Source organism: Oryzias latipes, chromosome 12 (genome assembly GCF_053564925.1).
Source record: "Oryzias latipes strain Hd-rR chromosome 12, Olatipes_Hd-rR_3.1".
NCBI lineage: Eukaryota > Metazoa > Chordata > Actinopteri > Beloniformes > Adrianichthyidae > Oryzias > Oryzias latipes.
The window spans coordinates 30089808-30107930 of record NC_136248.1 but is presented as its reverse complement, the minus strand read 5'-3'; the positions used below and the strand labels follow the sequence as shown (position 1 = coordinate 30107930).

Genomic DNA, 18123 nt, shown 5'->3' with positions numbered 1-18123 from the left:
GGAGTGTGAAGGCAACCAAAGTCGAGACATGAAGGTTTCCAAATAAATGTACAGTTTTCACCTTTAACTTTGTTTCAGAGTAAAAATTCACTTCAAGCCAAAACTGAGCTGCCGATTGAGAAAGGTTCTCCATCAATAAAAGCTGGAGGTTTATCAGCCCACGGGGGCTTCAAAGAGCTGAGGTGTTGATTAAGGACAGTGCTGACACACATGCGCACAGCTGATGGAAGAGAAGCACATCTGCACTGACGTCACCCCTGGAAAAAAAGAGGAAAGAAAACGCAGCCAATTTGGAGCTGTCCTGCAGGCAGCCTGCCTCTCTGCGCTGCAGTGGAGGGGAGCAGCTCCAACTTCTGCTGTTGTCTGATGCACTTTTTTTTTTCCTGAGCCACAAAACCCAAAGTCCGGCTTTGTAAAAGGAGGACAGATAGGCTGAAAGCGGAGCCTTCTGCTGGAGGAAATCCAATCCTGTGAAAAGCTGAATAAGTGCTTTCTCTCTGTGAGGCTGAGATAGGGCTGCCGGGCTGAAGGGGGGAAAACTCCGAGCGCACATCCAGAGGATGGCAGAGTTCAAAAGGAGATGAGAAGCGCAGAGTGGAGAAGGTCTATGCGCCAAACCTGAGAGCAGCACAAATCTTTTGTCTCTTTGCGCACTTGGAGCGGAGCTGACAGTGAGGATGATGATGGTAAAAGCCTCCTAACTCCCCCCCGGTGCGCGCGCGCGGCTCACACACAGGTCGTCTCTTCCTTATCGGTCTCAGGTAGGAAAACTTGCTCAGGCTTTGATTGTGTTTTTGCACTTGGAGCCGCTCTGGGGAGGTTGCGAACACAAACGCGCGCTTTGAGACACATTTACGCACGCTGGTCCACGTCTGCAGAGCGAACTTAGATGATCTTTCACGGCACATGCAGCCCAAACCGCGGTTTGTTTGGATTTGCCGAGGCTCCTTGAGGGTTGCGTTTGCGGTGCCGGTGTAATGCATGCGGGCCGGCTGCCAGCTGTCTGGGTCAGAGTGGCCAAGTAGGTAGCGCTGTCTGTCTGTCTGTCTGTCTGCCTGCCTGAAGCTGAGCAGCAGAGGGAATGCACGCGCAGGTCCTCGTCGTCCTCTCGCAGAGGCTTCCCTCCTGATCATCACTCTTATCCCACCTGACGTTTGTTTACAAAAGTCTCGTTTGTGCGTAAAACCACAATGCGCAGAAATGCCATCATGCAGGCTGAGACCTGTGCGCGCCTTTCAGCGCGTTACCGCGCAGACTATATAATCGCTCTGACTACACAAACTGTCATCAGTGTTTGAGTGTAAAACAAGAGTTTCACACAAAAGAGAAAACAATAAAAACTGTGTTTAACCTGTTGGATCAGCAGAGTTACGGAACGCAAAGCTGCAGTTTCCTCTTTTTTGGCAATAAAATAGTTTATTAATACAATGAAATATGTCAAAAATGTACCAGTTGTAAAAAAGTTCCAATAGGCAGAAGTTTTTGGTTTGAGGGCGAATGTCGGTCTACTGGTTATGGAGAATCTTGAAACCATAAAGATCATTTGAAGCATCCCTCATGCACCAAAATTAGTCAAAATCCTACGACCAGCTGTTCAATTCAACAGTCCTGCCCAACATCAAATGTGTTGCCATGGCAACGTCATAAAAATCTACATTGCTGGGAACCCTCTTACCACCTTCCAAACCTGCTGAACCCCTTTCAGGGTCACAGGGCTGCTGGAGCCTATCCCAGCTACCGTTTTGCAAGACTTAGGAGGCAATGTAGACGACACCAATTAACGCATGAAGCATGTTTTTGGACTGTGGGAGGAAACAGAGAAAACCCACACACGCACGAGAAGAAACGTTAAGGACCCAGGTGGGATTTGAACCAGGACGTTAACCACTGCACCACCGTCCAGTCCAGCTACTTTCACTTAGTGTGTTAAAAATCCTCAGACATGTTAAAGTCGTAAAGAAATGTAAGAGAAGAAAACAACTAGGACCACTGCCTCCACAGTCTTCATCCGTGGTCATCTTCATCTGTAGATGGAACCACTAAAAATAAAAAAATAAACAAAAAACCCATCAAATTTCTTAACTAGGTTTTCTGTTGTGGCTACATCAAGAGTACTGAAAAAAGTTTCTATAATTTAAAACTGACTTCATGTGATCAAAACAAGTCCTCATAGGCTAAAGCTTGACATAGATCCAATTTGTCTTTTGATGTTCCCATGGCAACAGTGGGAGTTCCCATTACAAATTGTGGTTATTAAGAAAAGTTGGGAAATGTAGTTTAAAGAGCCACTTGGATAAAAATGGTGTTTAAACACGTTTTTGTTGCATTTGTTTGAAATACCTAAAGAAAATTAAGACAAAAACGGATTTTCTGAATATTTCTATTTTCAGATGACTGGGAATCAGGAGCAGAGGTGGATTTGTTTTGAACTTCTGCCCCTCTGCAGAAACTATGTCCTAAAGAATAACATAAGATTTTGGCTAAAAACAGCTTCATCATGATTAAAAGAACGCGTTGAAAAGAGACAAAAAGTTGACTGGATTGAGACTTTAACACGGATGCATCAAATTAATAAAGATATTGGTTTAAAATGTAAAAGTATTAAATATGGGAGAGCCATTTAGAGCTTATATGACCTGAAAAAATACAGTTTCATTGAATGATGTCAAATGAAACGGTGGTGCTGGGGTTGGTTGGTGACTCGGCTTTGCCAGAAGCCCCGGAAACCTTCTGAAGCCCCCCCCCCCTCTGGCTGTTGATTGTCGGCGTCTTCCCTCCACAGGAATGCAGATGGATCGGTCAGGACAGGTTTCCTCCATAGGGCTTCCAGTTTGGAGTTCCACCTGAGCCTGACGTGTCCGGTGGGCTGCAGCGACATGAATTCAGAGCCCGCTAAGATGTGGAACGGCTCGCCTTCGGGAGAAATCTGAGATCTGGATGAGGCTCCAATCGAACCATGAACCTGTTATGGTGTGGCTTGGGACCAGTGTTGTCCTGTTGACCCATTTGTAGTGCACTCTACCTCCACCCCATGTTTCTTTTTTCCTGAATTATGGAAATTTTGTGGAAGACTCTGACTTGGACACTGAGCCTGGTGCTGATGGCTGCTTCCGAGTTTCAAAGCAGGCTTTCCTACAACTCTCAAGGTATGACGAAGAGACCTGAAGGCTAAGATCTCACTGCCTACAGCGTCCCCATGCCTCTGTTCTGTTTCCTGTCTTTGCTTTGACAGAGGAGTTCCTGTCCTACCTGCAGCACTACCAGCTGACTGTTCCAGTGCGAGTGGACCAGAAAGGAGACTTCCTGAGCTACACTGTGAAGCACCAGCGACCGGGACGGCGGAGGCGAGGACTGGCAGACTCCACGATGGGCTCAGACCCTCCAGAAACCCAGATGTTTTACAGGCTGTCGGCCTACGGAAAGCACTTTCACCTCAACCTGACACTCAACCCTCATCTGGTGTCGAAGCATTTCACGGTGGAGTACTGGGGCAGGGACGGGCCCGAGTGGCGCCACGGCGTGGTAGATAACTGTCACTATGTGGGATTCCTGCAAGATCAAGACTCTACGACAAGAGTTGCTCTAAGTAACTGCAAAGGCCTGGTGAGTTACCTGAAACGTCCGTCATTGACCCTGTCAGGCGGCACTGGCCTCTTTAGGTCGAGCTTTTAAAAAAAAAAAAAAATCGTCTTTGAGTCTTGATTGCCTCACCTCTCTCTCCTTAAGCAGTTTTTAAATGGTGAGTGTACAACCACAGCTTCAACTGACATTTTCTGTTTTCCAACAGAACCGAGCCGCACATTAAAGTGTCTAATTAGACTGTCTCGGCTCGTAATCCTCCGCCTTTCATCCACAGCCTGCCTGAATGTCCAGCATCTGCTTGTTGATCAAGAAATTGGACAAAGTTTTAATAGCTGCCGTTCATACGTGCCTCAGAGAAACTCTAAAGAAGGAAGAAAGAACCACGCTTCTTATTGGCAAATTGAATCGTGCTCAGCAAACATGTGGCCAAATGTGCTGGCAAGACCCGAGCAGGCTGTAATAAATCGAATTAGTGTTTGCTCTTTTTTTTACTTCCAGCACCAAAAATGGGAGAAAACTGTGTCTGTGCTTTAATGTAATCAGCTGTCTGGACGGTATGAGATTTTGACATCACACACGGCCGAAACACTAAATCCAAAGTGTTTGCGCACGCTAGTGTGATATGTGGTTAATTGCTTTTATTGTGGGTTTTCTGCAGCCAAGTAAGTGTTTCCTATAAACCCAGAGTGAGACAGTTCTTAGAGTTAATGCTCTAGACTGGCTTTTGAGGAGGGAAAGAATGTTTTAATGCTGGCTGTTTTGGGATGTGAGCAAAACGTGTCCCTCATTTGGACAAAGAGGTTAGAAGAGGAAAGTGTTAGTCTCAGCGAGACCAATGGTCAAAACTGAATCAGCAAAGATCCAACTGTTAGATCCAACATTTTACCTGCTGGAGGTGGCTTGCTGTAGACCCACTCCAATGAAAATGGTGTCTTTAATGTGTTCTTGTGGCCTTTTTCCAAGAAAACTGAGCTTCAAAATTGCATTTCTGAGTTCAGCAGTATTTGGCATTTCTGAGTAATCAAGAACAGACATAAAAAACACCTTTTGAAAAAGGTCGTATTTGTGACGTAGAAAATAATGGGCAGGCCACAAGCTCCCTGGAGGGGAAGGGGCGGCGGGGTTGCTTCGCGCCAGTGTTTAAGCTCACAATTCAGGCAAATTATGATGAAGTAATAATGAAGTCCTGCCGTTCTGCAGAAACTATGTGCTAGAAAACGACACAGATTTCTTGATTTTGGCTAAAAACTGGATAATTGCAATTAAAAGACACTTTGACAATTGATCAAAAGATGATTGGAGTGGGACTTAAAAAAAGAATCAATTCATCCAAAACCTCAGTACTGGTATAATTCGTTTTTTCAAGTAAAGTCAAGTCTTTGTGACATTTTCATGGCATCAAACAAGAAACAAGTCTCTATTGTTGATCCCACATTTCATCTGAAGTCAAACTGTTACAAAATTCAACTGCCGGGGAGCTTTTAACAAAGAAAACACAGTTGCAATTATCCCTTAAGTAACATTTATATTAATTTTAGAGTAGGCAAGACTTATAAACATCTTTATAAAAGCGATAGCCTTAATAATACACATTACAACTGTGAGTTCTTTGTTTTTTTGCTTACAGAAATAGTCAGTCTGGTCAAATATCACCATTTGTCTCCAGTTTTATCTCCATAAAACAATAATCTACAATAATCCAGACTGATTACAGCATTGAAGGTGCTTAGGAGTCTTAAAGACAGCTAGGAACGACTCCTTTCTGTTCATTTGACTTGATTTTAAAATGTAAATTCAGTTCAACGTCATTTTCTCCATTTGAAACTATTGAAGTTCAGTAACTAAATGTCCAAAGTTCTGCTTAGAAGTTGGTTGCTTGAGTCTGTTTTACCTTTCAGTTTGGAAATTTGACTCTACGAGTTAATTGCAAATAAAAAAGTAACTGATTGGCTGTTTTACTATTCCAAATTCTTCGATTTTCAGAGCAAACGTGCCACGGATCGCCCTTAAATACAACTTTATCAACATAACAGTTTTAAATATAAATGCTGCATTTTCCCCCTCTGTATTTCAAATATTACTGGCCTTTTCTGACCTTCGTTTTTCTTCTTCTCCAACAAGCACGGTGTGATAACAACAGAGGAGGAGCAGTATTTGATAGAGCCTTTAAAGAACGCATCTGCTGCCCCCTTCAGCGAAAGGAGCCAGAACGAAGAAGCACACCAGCATGTTATTTATAAAATGTCTGCCATTTCCTCACCACAAGAGCAAAGCCAGGAGTTCAGCTGTGGCATTTCAGGTTGGTGAACCTCCATCTGGGTTGGACTCCGTGTGGGTGGGACTGACGTAAAGGAACAGCTATACATAGCAGGTTAGCGGATGTGCTGGTTTGGTTCCCGGCCGAGGTAGGGTAGAAGTGAGCGGACCTCTTATGTGCTGCAGTCGCTCCTGGCTGGATGTCTTTCAACCTGCAAGTGACCGTCTCGCTCCAGGATGAATAAAAGGCCCTTCTGTGCATGAAGAGGATCAAGCCGGGACCTTTCTAGAAATAGAAGCCATTTACACAACCAGCAATCACGCAGACTTAAAGAATCAAACTCTGTTGGTTGAGTTGTGACAAATTGGTAAAAGAAGCAGATGGAACCAGCTGTCATTGGCAGGAAGGCTCGCCTGTCTTAACATGTACAGCTTTTCAGGGAGCATCTGGGTCATAAAACAAAAGGCTTTAGCGACGAGGTTCAAAGGGCCACATTCCCCATCGACATCTATCAAACCAGGCTTCTCTCAACAGACAAAGTCTCTTCATTCTGATAACTCATCGATCTGTTTGTCGTGTTCGCAGATCTCATAAAAAGCGATGCACCTTGCCAGCTCAGCAAATCCTCTGCTCTTCACTTGTCCCCCCACAACCATGAGCTGTCAAACAACACCCGCCGACAGAGGCGCTCCGTCAGCTCTGAGCGCTTCGTGGAGACGCTCGTGGTCGCTGATAAAATGATGGTCGGTTACCACGGTCGCAAAGACATCGAGCACTACATCTTATCTGTGATGAACATTGTAAGTTTGATTTGCTGTGAAAGTCATTCCTGTTTTGGTGGACTTGCAGACACTTATGGTACAGATGTCTGACTTTGTGTCATTTCTTCTTTTCTGGAGGTCAGGTTGCCAAACTTTATCGTGATTCCAGTCTGGGAAATGTTGTGAACATTATAGTGACCCGGCTGATTGTTCTCACTGAGGATCAGGTAGGAAAAACGTGCTTCTCCGACCCTCAGACCTCTGTTTTAGGATCTCTCCCTCCACCGTTAAGAATGATGCACATGAACCGCGTGAGCCCAAGTATTTCATGGGATTTCCATGGCTGAAAGGGCAGAGTAGACAGATTATTCACCATATGGCCACCAGTTCAGATGAAAGACATACTCATGCATCTTCCCTCAGGGAGCCTCGATTGAGGACTGTACATGCACTCTACATGTGTATCTGTGATGGGAAAAACAGCGTCTTTCCACCATCTGCTCTTTTTCTTACATCCACTTTTTTTATGGAAGTATGAAGCTCAATAATTGGGGAAATCTTTGCTCATTAACGTTTTAAACCTGAAATATAACAGAAAATAACGACTTATTCTGTGTTAAGGTATCATTTTTAATAAGTCAGATTGAACAAGGCCTAATTCCTCTTTGTCTTCGTGGCTGTAGATTAATTACTTTTATCTACCCCTCCTTTAAACCAATTAGCACCTACTGCCATAAACAGATTAGACCTTTAACACAGTCAGCTGTTGTCTTCTCTAGCGTCTTGTCCCAGCATGCAGAAGATGGATGATACAGGACCCTGTACTAGGCAGTGGAATTTTATAGTGCCGAAAGTTATTAAATGATATAGTACTGTACAATGTGAAATTATATGGCGAAACACCAGATGAAATGACATATAGCCTAGTTTCCAGTTAGCGGTACGGTCTGGTTCAGAATGTTCCAGGCAATACAGGTGAGCGTTTCCACTCAAAGTTGGACCATTACTGCCCATCCAGGGTGAAGCTAACAACAATGCAGGTCATCCAGCAGCGCATTTTTTCCACTTGACTTTTGGTACTTCGTATATACGAAGCATTTAATTTTGCTTGAAAGAGGCAAAGAGTCGCGGAGTAGACCGGGCCGGACTAGTCAGTGGAAACGACGCAGAATCAATATGATGGAATAACATGATGTAACAGCTTCAGACAGAGTGATGTGAAAACAGCACAATGCACACATAGACGATACAATCCCATCATTTCTATTGTAGTACATGACCTCTTACAGTGGTCATGTGACATTAGCAGCGTCTTTGGTATTATCTTCACATGACAATACACAATCATCATGTGACGAAACCCACATTGCACCTGCTGGTTATACGTTGGCACCAGCGTTCGGCAGTGGAGCCACAACCAGTGTGTAAATGTGTGTGTGTATGCATGAATGGCACTGTGACTGTAAAGTGCTTTGGGTCATCTAGGAACGTAGTAAAGCACTATATAAGTATACACCATTGACCATTGGAAAGGTTAGCAACATTTACTCTGAGCAGAGGTCCAGAAGGTCCTGATGTCTAGTCCCTGATGCCTATTGATACAAATATGCATCAAAGTACTTTGGCTCCAAAATTAACTTAATTTAGCATCTACATGGAAAAAAAACATACCGGTAAGTGATTTTTTTTACATTTCTTTTACTCATTGAAAGAACTGAGCTGTAGCTTGTCCTGGCAGGATTATGTTGGAGTCACATGTGGAGGTTTTTATCAATAAGCCTGGAACAATATTTGGTTTTAATAATGTAAGGTAGTTACCTCAACATAAGGTAACACACTGGTAATGGATAAATACAACTACGTATCATCTGCATAACAGTGGAAATGAATGCTGTTTCCCGATTAAGTTTCCTAAGTGCAGCATGTAGAGCATAAACAGTCTGGGTCCTAGAACTGAGGGTTGTGAAATGAATGAATGGATGGTTACACTGCAGCATATGGCAATGCGATGTACGATAATATGACGCAACACTAGATGATACATAACAATGCAACCCACAACAGCACAACCCAACACTACGCAAAAGTCCATACTTTTTGTTGTAAATGATACAACTCAACATGACACGCCGGCTGTGTCCGAATTCCCACCCTAATCCCTAACTACAAAAAACTAGATAGTGAGGACTTTTTGTACAGCACTCGATTTTGGAATCGTAAATTCGAACAGCACTATAAAATGGTGAACGCACTTTATAGTGTACTATGTAGTGAGTAAGAAAGGAATAGCATAGCCAATATAATGGAACATGATTTGAGGAAGTATAAACATGAAGTAAAATGTTAAAATATAACAAAAAGTAATGGATTTTTCACTATAGAATGATACACAACTTCACACTGTATACTATGATACAACAAGGTACAATAAAATGATATAGGCCTACTATACTGTGTAAATTGTTTAGGCCCTAATATTGTTTGATCAATCTGTATATTGTTACGCTGCGTCACTTTTTGTGTTTTGCAGCCCAACCTGGAGATCAATCATCACGCAGACAAGTCTCTGGATAGTTTCTGTAAGTGGCAGAAATCCATTAGGTCCCATCACAGTGGTGGAAACAGTATTCCAGAGAATGGGATGGCTCATCACGACAATGCCGTCCTCATCACCCGGTAAGAGCTCGCTCACAAGCAAAGAGGTGGGGGAGTGTCTTTAATCCCACTTAATCATTCTTCCTTGTTTTTTTTTACTTTAAAGTCCCACTCCGATCCTCGTTTGATCCATTTTTAAAGAATTCCCAGTGGTCGTTTAATTACGATTTTGCCGTTTTTAGCCAAAATCTCAAAACCTGTGTTGCTTTCTGCGACAGTTTCTGCAGAGGAGTTCATTAGAAATGATCACAAACCACAATTACTAATTTGTCCGTCATGATCAATTTTTAAACATTTGGCATTTCTGTGAATTAAAAAGGATAGCATCTATACAATCACTGCCAAATCAGAGTCACCGATTAGTTAAAGTTCGACCCAGTTTAACTTAAATGCGTGTTCACTGGCGTTTTGTGTGTAGAGCCTGAAAACGGTCGTAGAAACGCGCGTAGCTACGCGTGAACCCTGAATTTTCATTTAAATTGCAGAGGGCGGTGTGTACATAGCTTCAGAAATTCGTCTGAATTGTGAGCGGGGCCGTTGCTGTGGAGTAAAGCCGCTCAGCCCTCCTTCCCATCGACCATAACTAAAAGCTCTCTGTTTACGTGCTCTCTCACTAGCTTACAGCCCCTCACACCCCAAGCTAACATTAGCCTTGCAATAAAAATGAGGAGCAATAATGGTGATATCCAGCTGTACAGTTTAGAGCCAGATTCCAGCTCGGACCAGGAAAACAAAGACAGACATGGATCTATTTGTCTGACAGTGGAAGCATCAGAATGGAGCGGAGAAATCCGCTTGTGGCGCTGCCTAGTGTATTTTCTACGTCACAAATATGATTTTTTTCAGATGGCGTTTTGTTTCTGCTCCTGATTCACAATGATTTACATAAGGAAAGACTAAGAAATGCATTTTAAACTTATTTTTCTTAATATATCTCCTTCAACATCCCCAAAATACCACAAGAATGTGTTTAAAACACCCAAAACTGATTTCACCAGAGTGGGTCTTTAAACTTGTTTTATTTGTGCTGCGTCCTCGTCAGCTGCCAGCAGTTAGATTTTTTTAATGCCCCTGGAATAAATATTTTAAGGGAATGAAGACGTCAGTTCCGAAAATAACTCGGGTTGGTACGAATCTGCTGTACCTGTCACCCGGGAATATGGGTCAAGGGTGTTTGCGGTAAAATGCGTCTTGCCACCTCAGCTGCAACAGAGAAACCTGCTTTGAACTAATTCATCCAGAAAGAAGATGGTGCTTTCTTTTTTTTACCCATCATGATTTGAAGACTCTTTCTGGGTTCTGGACAAAAAGATTTTTTCTATCATTAACAAGCTCTTCCTTGTTTTTCTGTCAGCTGATGATCTCCAGCTGTTTTGGCTTTGCTGTTCATTTTTAGCCTCAGCTCTGCAGGAAAGTATTCAGATGCTTGTTTGTAGAGAGTGTTCTGATGATGGGGAGAGGGGAGAGTTATCCTTTGGAACAAAACTTTATTCAACGCCCTTTTGTAACCTAACATTGAAACATCCCAACATTCCTTACATAGTAAGAAGGACATTGCAACCTGCAGAAACAAAACAAACGTCACTTTTAAAGTTTGCTTCTATTTGAGCAGAAACATCCTGTGATTGGTCACACAAGAAGCTGCTGGAGACAACAGACATTCAGTAAAAAGCTCACAGACCCAAAATAGAACATAAACAAACAAAAGGCTGTTTCTGGATGTGCAAAAAAATATTTTTGATTTAAAAAATATTAACAGTAATTATTTGACCAATTTAAAACTTTCCGCTTCACATCATGTTCATCACCAGAACCTCAATCTAATATTTTTCACCCATAAAAGTTAATAACAGTATTAGTAGAAGTGCAAAAACACTAAAACAACACAAAAAGCTAGAAAAAAACAACAAATCTCTTATTTATAAGGCCCGGTAACAAGGCCGCAGTCAGACGAGGCGCCACACAATAAAAGTATTAAAAACAGCATCTAAAAGGTCACCTAATAAAGTGTCTCATGCTGTGTCAACAGCCTGACTGAGAAAAAACTGTTTTCGAAAATAAAGTACAAAACTTAAAAACAAAAAAACAAAAACACAAGAACTCAATAAGCTTTGAGTAATATTTTAGGTAAATATGGCCATAAAACAGATTACATTTTTAAAATTACATAAAACAAAAAGATAAATTCTGTATTTCTAAACGATTTTTATACTGATTTTTTTTCTGTATGCTTCAGTGAATGTTGTCTTTGTGCTATTTTTCTGTACTGTTTTTGTAGTGACTTGTTAAATATTAGGATTTTACACTTTGGTAAAAAAAAAAGAAAAGTGCAATTTTTTGTGAAAATTTGTCAGTTTGTATTGTGCTGACATGAATATAAAAGTATGTGACACTTTTAAACTTCTAAAATGTCTTAATTTCATTTTTTAAAAGGTATTTTTATGGGTTATGTTCACTTGTTTATCGCTTAATGTTTATTCCCGATCCCAAAAGAAATATCTTGATCTTTTTTTTGGTTTTTAAGTAAGTATAGAGTTAAAGTCTCTGCCCTACACACAAAAAATCCAGGTCATTACAACAACATTTCCTTGAATTCATCCATTTTATTCAAATTTCGGCCAGATTTTTCCAAACTGCTTATCATAGAAATGACCGTAGTGGATCCCCCGGATGGGATCCACTACGCCGAGCGCATAGAGAGGATCAGACGACAGTAATGACTTATTCTTGACTGTAGTAGAGCAAACATTGGAGTGGTTAGTTTTAGAAGAGATGAAGGAACAAGCACAAAATATTGGACTATTGTGCAGTTTTCCTCCTTGCTGAATAAAGCTCAGTTTGATCCGGTACGGTTTGTTGTGCCTCTCAGCACTTGGATCTCACATAAACAATAGTTTCTGAGCTGTTCATCGGCTCGTCCCTCCTGAAAGTGACCTCCAAAACCCTCAGTCTCCTTCAGGACACCGTTTCTCCATTGCTGGGAATGTGATTCGTCTCGCACAGAGAAAGACACACACAAGGAAATGGGGTAAATGAATCCAAACATGTAGGTCATAATCCTGAAGGAAGACTCTGGTTTGGTGAGAATTTATGTGGAGATGGAAGAAGAGGTGACAGGAAATCCGATTAGAACTGGCCTGAGTTTTAATAGATTAAAAGCTCTGGTAACGATTACATCATTGGTTTGAAATGCATGTGGTGTTCTTGTAGTTCTAAGTGTTCCTCTGTATTGGATTACCTGCATTTGGGGTTAGCAACCTTCACATTCATTCTCCTTCATGTTTGAGTGGCTTCTGGGCCCCATTTTTCTGGGAACTCCAGTGATTTCTGCAGGTGTGATCCAGGTGTTTCTCCAGGGGAAAGCCGTGGTGCCGTCACTGCTCCTATCATGTGTGAATAAAATAAGGAATGACTCACAAAAGATCCTTTAAAAAAAGTGTCAAATGTTCAATGCAAATGCTAATAATGTTTTTGCCCCCCCCCCCCCCATTTTTCTTTTTACCTGATCTCAGGTATGACATCTGCACCTACAAGAACAAACCCTGCGGGACTTTGGGTGAGTGATGTTAGCTTCTTCTTTAGTCTTCAGCTCCTCCTCGGATGGATCTTGTTCTCCTTTCACAGTCTTGTTTGGAGATAGTTTCAGTAAGACTCAGCGGTCAGGAGGCTTTCGTCTGGGTTTTTTAGCTCCAGAATGCCCCCCCTTCCAACTGAACCTGGATGAGCTGTGATCATCTTTAATTTCTAGCTCCTCCGTCCCTTTAAAGTCCCACTCTGATCATCTTCTGAGCTGTTTTCAAAGTGTTCCCTGTGGTTCTTTTACTTATGAGGATGTCGTTTTTAGCCAAAATCCAAAAACTTGTGTCGTTTTCTAGGACATAGTTTCTGCAGAGCGGCAGGAGTTCATTAGAAACTTGCCTCTCTGTCACTGAGAGCTCACTTGTTATCTTATTAATACACTCCCCCGCTAGCTTACAGCCCATCACACCTAACATTAGCGGTGCAACAGCAATGGTGAGCAGTACCGGAGCTATCCATCCGTGCCTCTTCCCTGGACGAAAAAACAAATCGTCTACAAGTAGCTCGGTTGGTAAGGTGAAGGACTGACATGCAGGAAACCAGGGGGGGAAATGAACAAGCAAGCAATCAAATTGGTGTGCACTTAACACCACCCAGTGAGGGCCCTTGGGCAAGACCCCTTACAGCCTATCAGCATGAATGTGCATGAATGATCCCGGTGATGGTCAGAGGGACCATAGGCGCGAACTGGCAGCCACGCCTCTACAATCACCAAGTATGAATGAAGAGTGAATGAAAAATGGACACCATGGAAGCGCTTTGAGCGTCTGGAAGCGCGCAGATAAATCCAATCCATTGTTATTATTACAAGAGGATGTATCAAAACGGAGCGGAGCAGGGAGCTCGTGGCCCGCCCAGTGAATTTTCTACGTCACCAATAAGATCTTTTTCCAACGTTCATCTGCCCTTGATTTACAACAAATTGAATAAAAGACAGTACTAAAAAATGCGATTTTGAGCTTAATTGTCTTCATAGACGTCCTCCATCATCAGAGAAAAGTCTCAAGAACGTGTTTAAAACACCATTTTTATCAGAGTGGGTCTTTACGGTGTTTGCACTTCCATTAGGGGTTGAAACAGAAAAGAAAGGTAGTAAGATGGGGGGGCGTGGGGTGGAGTAGGGTAATGGAGTAGGAAATGGAGAGGAGGAAGCAGAACATGAGGAGGAGATGAAAGTGGAAGAGGGAAAAGGAGAAATCCAGGTAGTGTCAGAGGTGAAAGAGGGAGACACTAGTGATCTCCAGGAAGGGAGGGGGCAGTAAGACAGAGGCAGAAAGCCAGTCGACCTCCTCCTCTCTTCATCTTATCTCTGCAGAAGCTCCTGCAGGCACCACGGTGCATCTTGGAGGTAATATTCTGACCTCAGGGGCGGTTTGACAGATTGACCGCATTCGTCACATTCCCCCGTCGCTTTAATTGCCCTGGCATCTGCTTGGCTTCCTCGCCGTCCCCCCCCCTCCACCTCCTCCTCCTCCTCTGCTCCCGGGGATCATGCTCTCGGGTCAGATCGCTGGCCTTTAAGGTCGTGGAGTAATCATGGGGCTGCAGATAATGCACAGTCCACCCCGGTGTTAAGAAAACAGCTTTCAGGCCCGAGTGGTGTTTGCATTTAACCCCCTCCCCACCACCACCACCAGCGCTGCCCCAACACACACATTCTTAAACTAATCGCAGAGTCTCCTTCCTTTCCCCCCCTCCCTCTTTCTTCACCTTCAGGCTCCCTCTTTCCAGCAGCGTTGGCTTCAGCGACCTCCTGATCTGCAAGTCTATTCTTGTTTAGCCTCTTAGCCAAAAGGCTACCGTTAACAAAAGCCTGCAGATAAATCTGGACTGACCACCAAACCCGACATCACGCGGACGTGCAGAGGCAGGTTTGGGAGGAAAGTGGTGCAGCGTAAAACCAACTTTTTACTCCGTGTAGGTTTTAGCCGCCTTTCCTAATTCAACATAGAAGCTAAATTCTTATGCTTTTATGCTATGCTGCATTAAATTTGAAGAGAAGTATTTAGAAAGAAACAAAACTCTGACTTGGAAGAATAAAAAAACAAACAAACAAACCCATTTTATGTATGTATTATGAATTCAGGAAATAAAAAACATCATACTGCAGAAATTTCCAATTAAATTAATTAATTAAACCTTATCTAATTCAGTGACTCCCCAAATAACATTTCATTGACGTTAAAAGGTAACATCCCTATATATAAACATTTTCACTTGTTCTTAGGATATACAATATTATTTCTCCACTACAAGTTCAAACATTTGTTTTTATTTAGGATCTGCATTAATTTAATTACGCATAAGACATAAAACTTGTTTCAGTTTTTGCTGCTCATACTTATATCATTTTTCCATATTCATCCATCACCGTTAAAGGACAGGACTCTCCAGATGTTCATAAAACATCCTCTAATATGCATTAGTTCTGACAAAATGAGACCAGAAGTTCATTCTTGAAACAGATTTATCACTCCATTCCTTACATAACATTGCTATGGCAACTGCCCAATGTTTTGGTCAATAAAGGTACCAAAAGCGTACAGCATCTCATGCTCGTCATGTCAAGGGAAAAATTCAAAGGCAGAAATGAGATTTTATCGAAACAGAGGGAGCCATCTCCTTTCAAAGTGGGACAAAACTTACTTTTCCCTTTTACCACATCGGAGCAAAGATGGTGGTTGCAGGCTGAAAAAGAAAACACTTTAAAAGCAGTTTTGAAAGCCAGGATGTTGCTTTTTCTGAAAGAATACATTTGACCTAATTTATTTCTTGCCGCCTCATTTATGGGGTTTTGGACCCGTCACCTTGTTTTTGGTGCAAAATATGTTTTACAATAATTCAAACTGTTTATGTACCTTTTCACTGCTCAAAAACCTCTTTGGTTTTTGGAATGAAAGGTGAAATATTTTTCCAATATTATGCAGATTATACTCAGATTTTTGTCACTGTACTTTTGCATTTTCAACTTGTGGCTGATAAAACACTCAGTTGGTTACTGAAAATCTGAAATTGTTTTAGCTAAAAGAAACATTTTTATAGTGTTGCACCTTCAAGAAAGAAAATCAGTCAGACTTGGCGTAAACTCACAAATACTTAGTCTGGTTGACACAAAAACACAATTAAACCAAGATGAATGCATCCATATATCATTTGATGCAAACAACAAGAAAACCATTCGCCATTTAAGTTGGGAGATTGACCATTGGACCAGAGCAAGCCCCCCCTTGTTGCTGAGAGCTCGGAGGAGGGTTCGTGCGGCCCACCCAGCTATGTCACATCACAATGTTTTCCACAACTGCATCTTTGCGTCTGCTCCTGATTCACAATGATTTGAATAAAGCTTTACTCAGAAATGTAATTTTAAGCTTGATTTTCTTGATATACAGTACAAACCAAAGGTTTGGACACACCTTCACATTCAAAGAGTTTTCTTTATTTTCATGACTCTGAAAATTGTAGAGTCACACTGAAGGCATCAAAACTGTGAATTAACATGTGGACTTATTTACATAACAAAAACGCATGAAACAACTGAAAATAGGTTATATTGTAGGTTCTTCATAGCCACCTTTTGATTTGATTACTGCTTTGCACCTTCTTGGCATTCTTGTTTTTCCCTTCACAGGTGTGCCCTGTCAGGTTTAATAAGTGTGATTTCTTGCCTTATAAATGGGGTTGAACCATCAGTTGTGTTGTGCAGAAGTCAGGTGGACACACAACTGATAGTTCTACTGATTAGACTGTTAGAATTTGTATTATGGCAAGAAAAAAGCAGCTAAGTACAGAAAAACGAGTGGCCATCATTACTTTAACAAATGAAGGTCAGTCAGTCCGAAAAATTGGGAAAACTTTGAAAGTGTCCCCAAGTGCAGTCACAAAAACCATCAAGTGCTACAAAGAACCTGGCTCACATGGGGACCCCCCAGGACAGGAAGACCAAGAGTCACCTCTGCTGCAGAGGATAAGTTCATCCGAGTCAGCAGCCTCAGAAATGGCAGGTTAACAGCAGCTCAGACTAGAGAGCAGGTCAATGGCACACAGAGTTCTAGCAGCAGACACATCTCTACAACAACTGTTCAAAGGAGACTGTGTGAATCAGGCCTTCATGCTAGAATATCTGCTAGGAAACCACTGCTAAAGAAAGGCAACAAGCAGAAGAGACTTGTTTGGGCTAAAGAACACAAGGAATGGACATTAGACCAGTGGACATCTGTGCTTTAATCTGATGAGTCCAAATTGGAGATTTTTGGTTCCAACCACCGTGTCTTTGTGCGACGCAGAAAAGGTTAACGGATGGACTCTATATGCCTGGTTCCCACTGTGAAGCATGGAGGAGGAGGTGTGATGGTGTGGGGGTGCTTTGTTGGTGACACTGTTGGGGATTTATTCCAAATTGAAGGCATACTGCACCAGCATGGCTACCACAGCATCTTGCAGCGGCTTCTATTCCATCCGGTTTGCGTTTAGTTGGACCATTATTAATTTTTCAACAGGACAATGACCCCAAACACACCTCCAGGCTGTGAAAGGGCTATTTGACCAAGAAGGAGAGTGATGGGGGGCTGCCCCAGATGACCAGTCACTGGACCTGAACCCAATCCAGATGGTTTGGGGTGAGCTGGACTGCAGAGTGAAGGCACGGGGCCAACAAGTGCTAAGCATTCTGGGAAATCCTTCAAGACTGTTGGAAGACCGTTTCAGGTGACTACCTCTAGAAGCTCATCAAGAGAATGCCAAGAGTGTGCAAAGCAGTAATCAAAGCAAAAGGTGGCTACTATGAAGAACCAACAATATGAAATATTTACAGTTGTTTCACACTTTTTTGTTATGTATATAATTCCACATGTGTTCATTCACAGTTTTGATGCCTTCAGTGTGACTCTACAATTTTCAGAGTCATGAAAATAAAGAAAACTCTTTGAATGAGAAGGTGTGTCCAAACCTTTGGTTTGAACTGTATGTCCTCCATTATCAGAAAAATGTCACAAGAACATGTTAAAAACACAATTTCAATAGTTTGAGACTTTAATGAAAAACCCATTTTGATTTAAAGTGAGTTGTCATGCATGTGCATAACCGAACACTATCCTGCTTCTCTGGTTATTTGCAGAGGAGAATTTGAAATAACTTACTTTAAATAATGCCAAATTACTGATTTTTCACAAGAAAAAAATGATCCCTAGAAAAACAAATGGATAAAATCAGCTACCAACATTATTTTTTATTGTATTCTTCTGAACATCATGAAATAACCTAATGACTGCAAAATGAAACCAAAACTGGAAA

At 42.0% G+C, this 18123-nt stretch overlaps 1 protein-coding gene across 1 annotated transcript in view; it reads left to right on the top strand.

Moving 5' to 3' along the window:
- Nucleotides 1–292: 292 nt before the first annotated feature.
- adamts6 (ADAM metallopeptidase with thrombospondin type 1 motif, 6) overlaps nucleotides 293–18123 on the top strand; it is a 76853-nt gene continuing 59022 nt past the window's right edge. Inside the window, exons 1-8 of the mRNA XM_004074493.5 lie at nucleotides 293–761; nucleotides 2783–3146; nucleotides 3233–3603; nucleotides 5704–5881; nucleotides 6425–6639; nucleotides 6744–6827; nucleotides 9131–9276; nucleotides 12768–12811. Of these exons, the coding sequence (XP_004074541.1) occupies nucleotides 3053–3146; nucleotides 3233–3603; nucleotides 5704–5881; nucleotides 6425–6639; nucleotides 6744–6827; nucleotides 9131–9276; nucleotides 12768–12811 (1132 nt within the window). The 5' untranslated portion in view covers nucleotides 293–761; nucleotides 2783–3052. The remainder of the gene's footprint in view (nucleotides 762–2782; nucleotides 3147–3232; nucleotides 3604–5703; nucleotides 5882–6424; nucleotides 6640–6743; nucleotides 6828–9130; nucleotides 9277–12767; nucleotides 12812–18123) is intronic.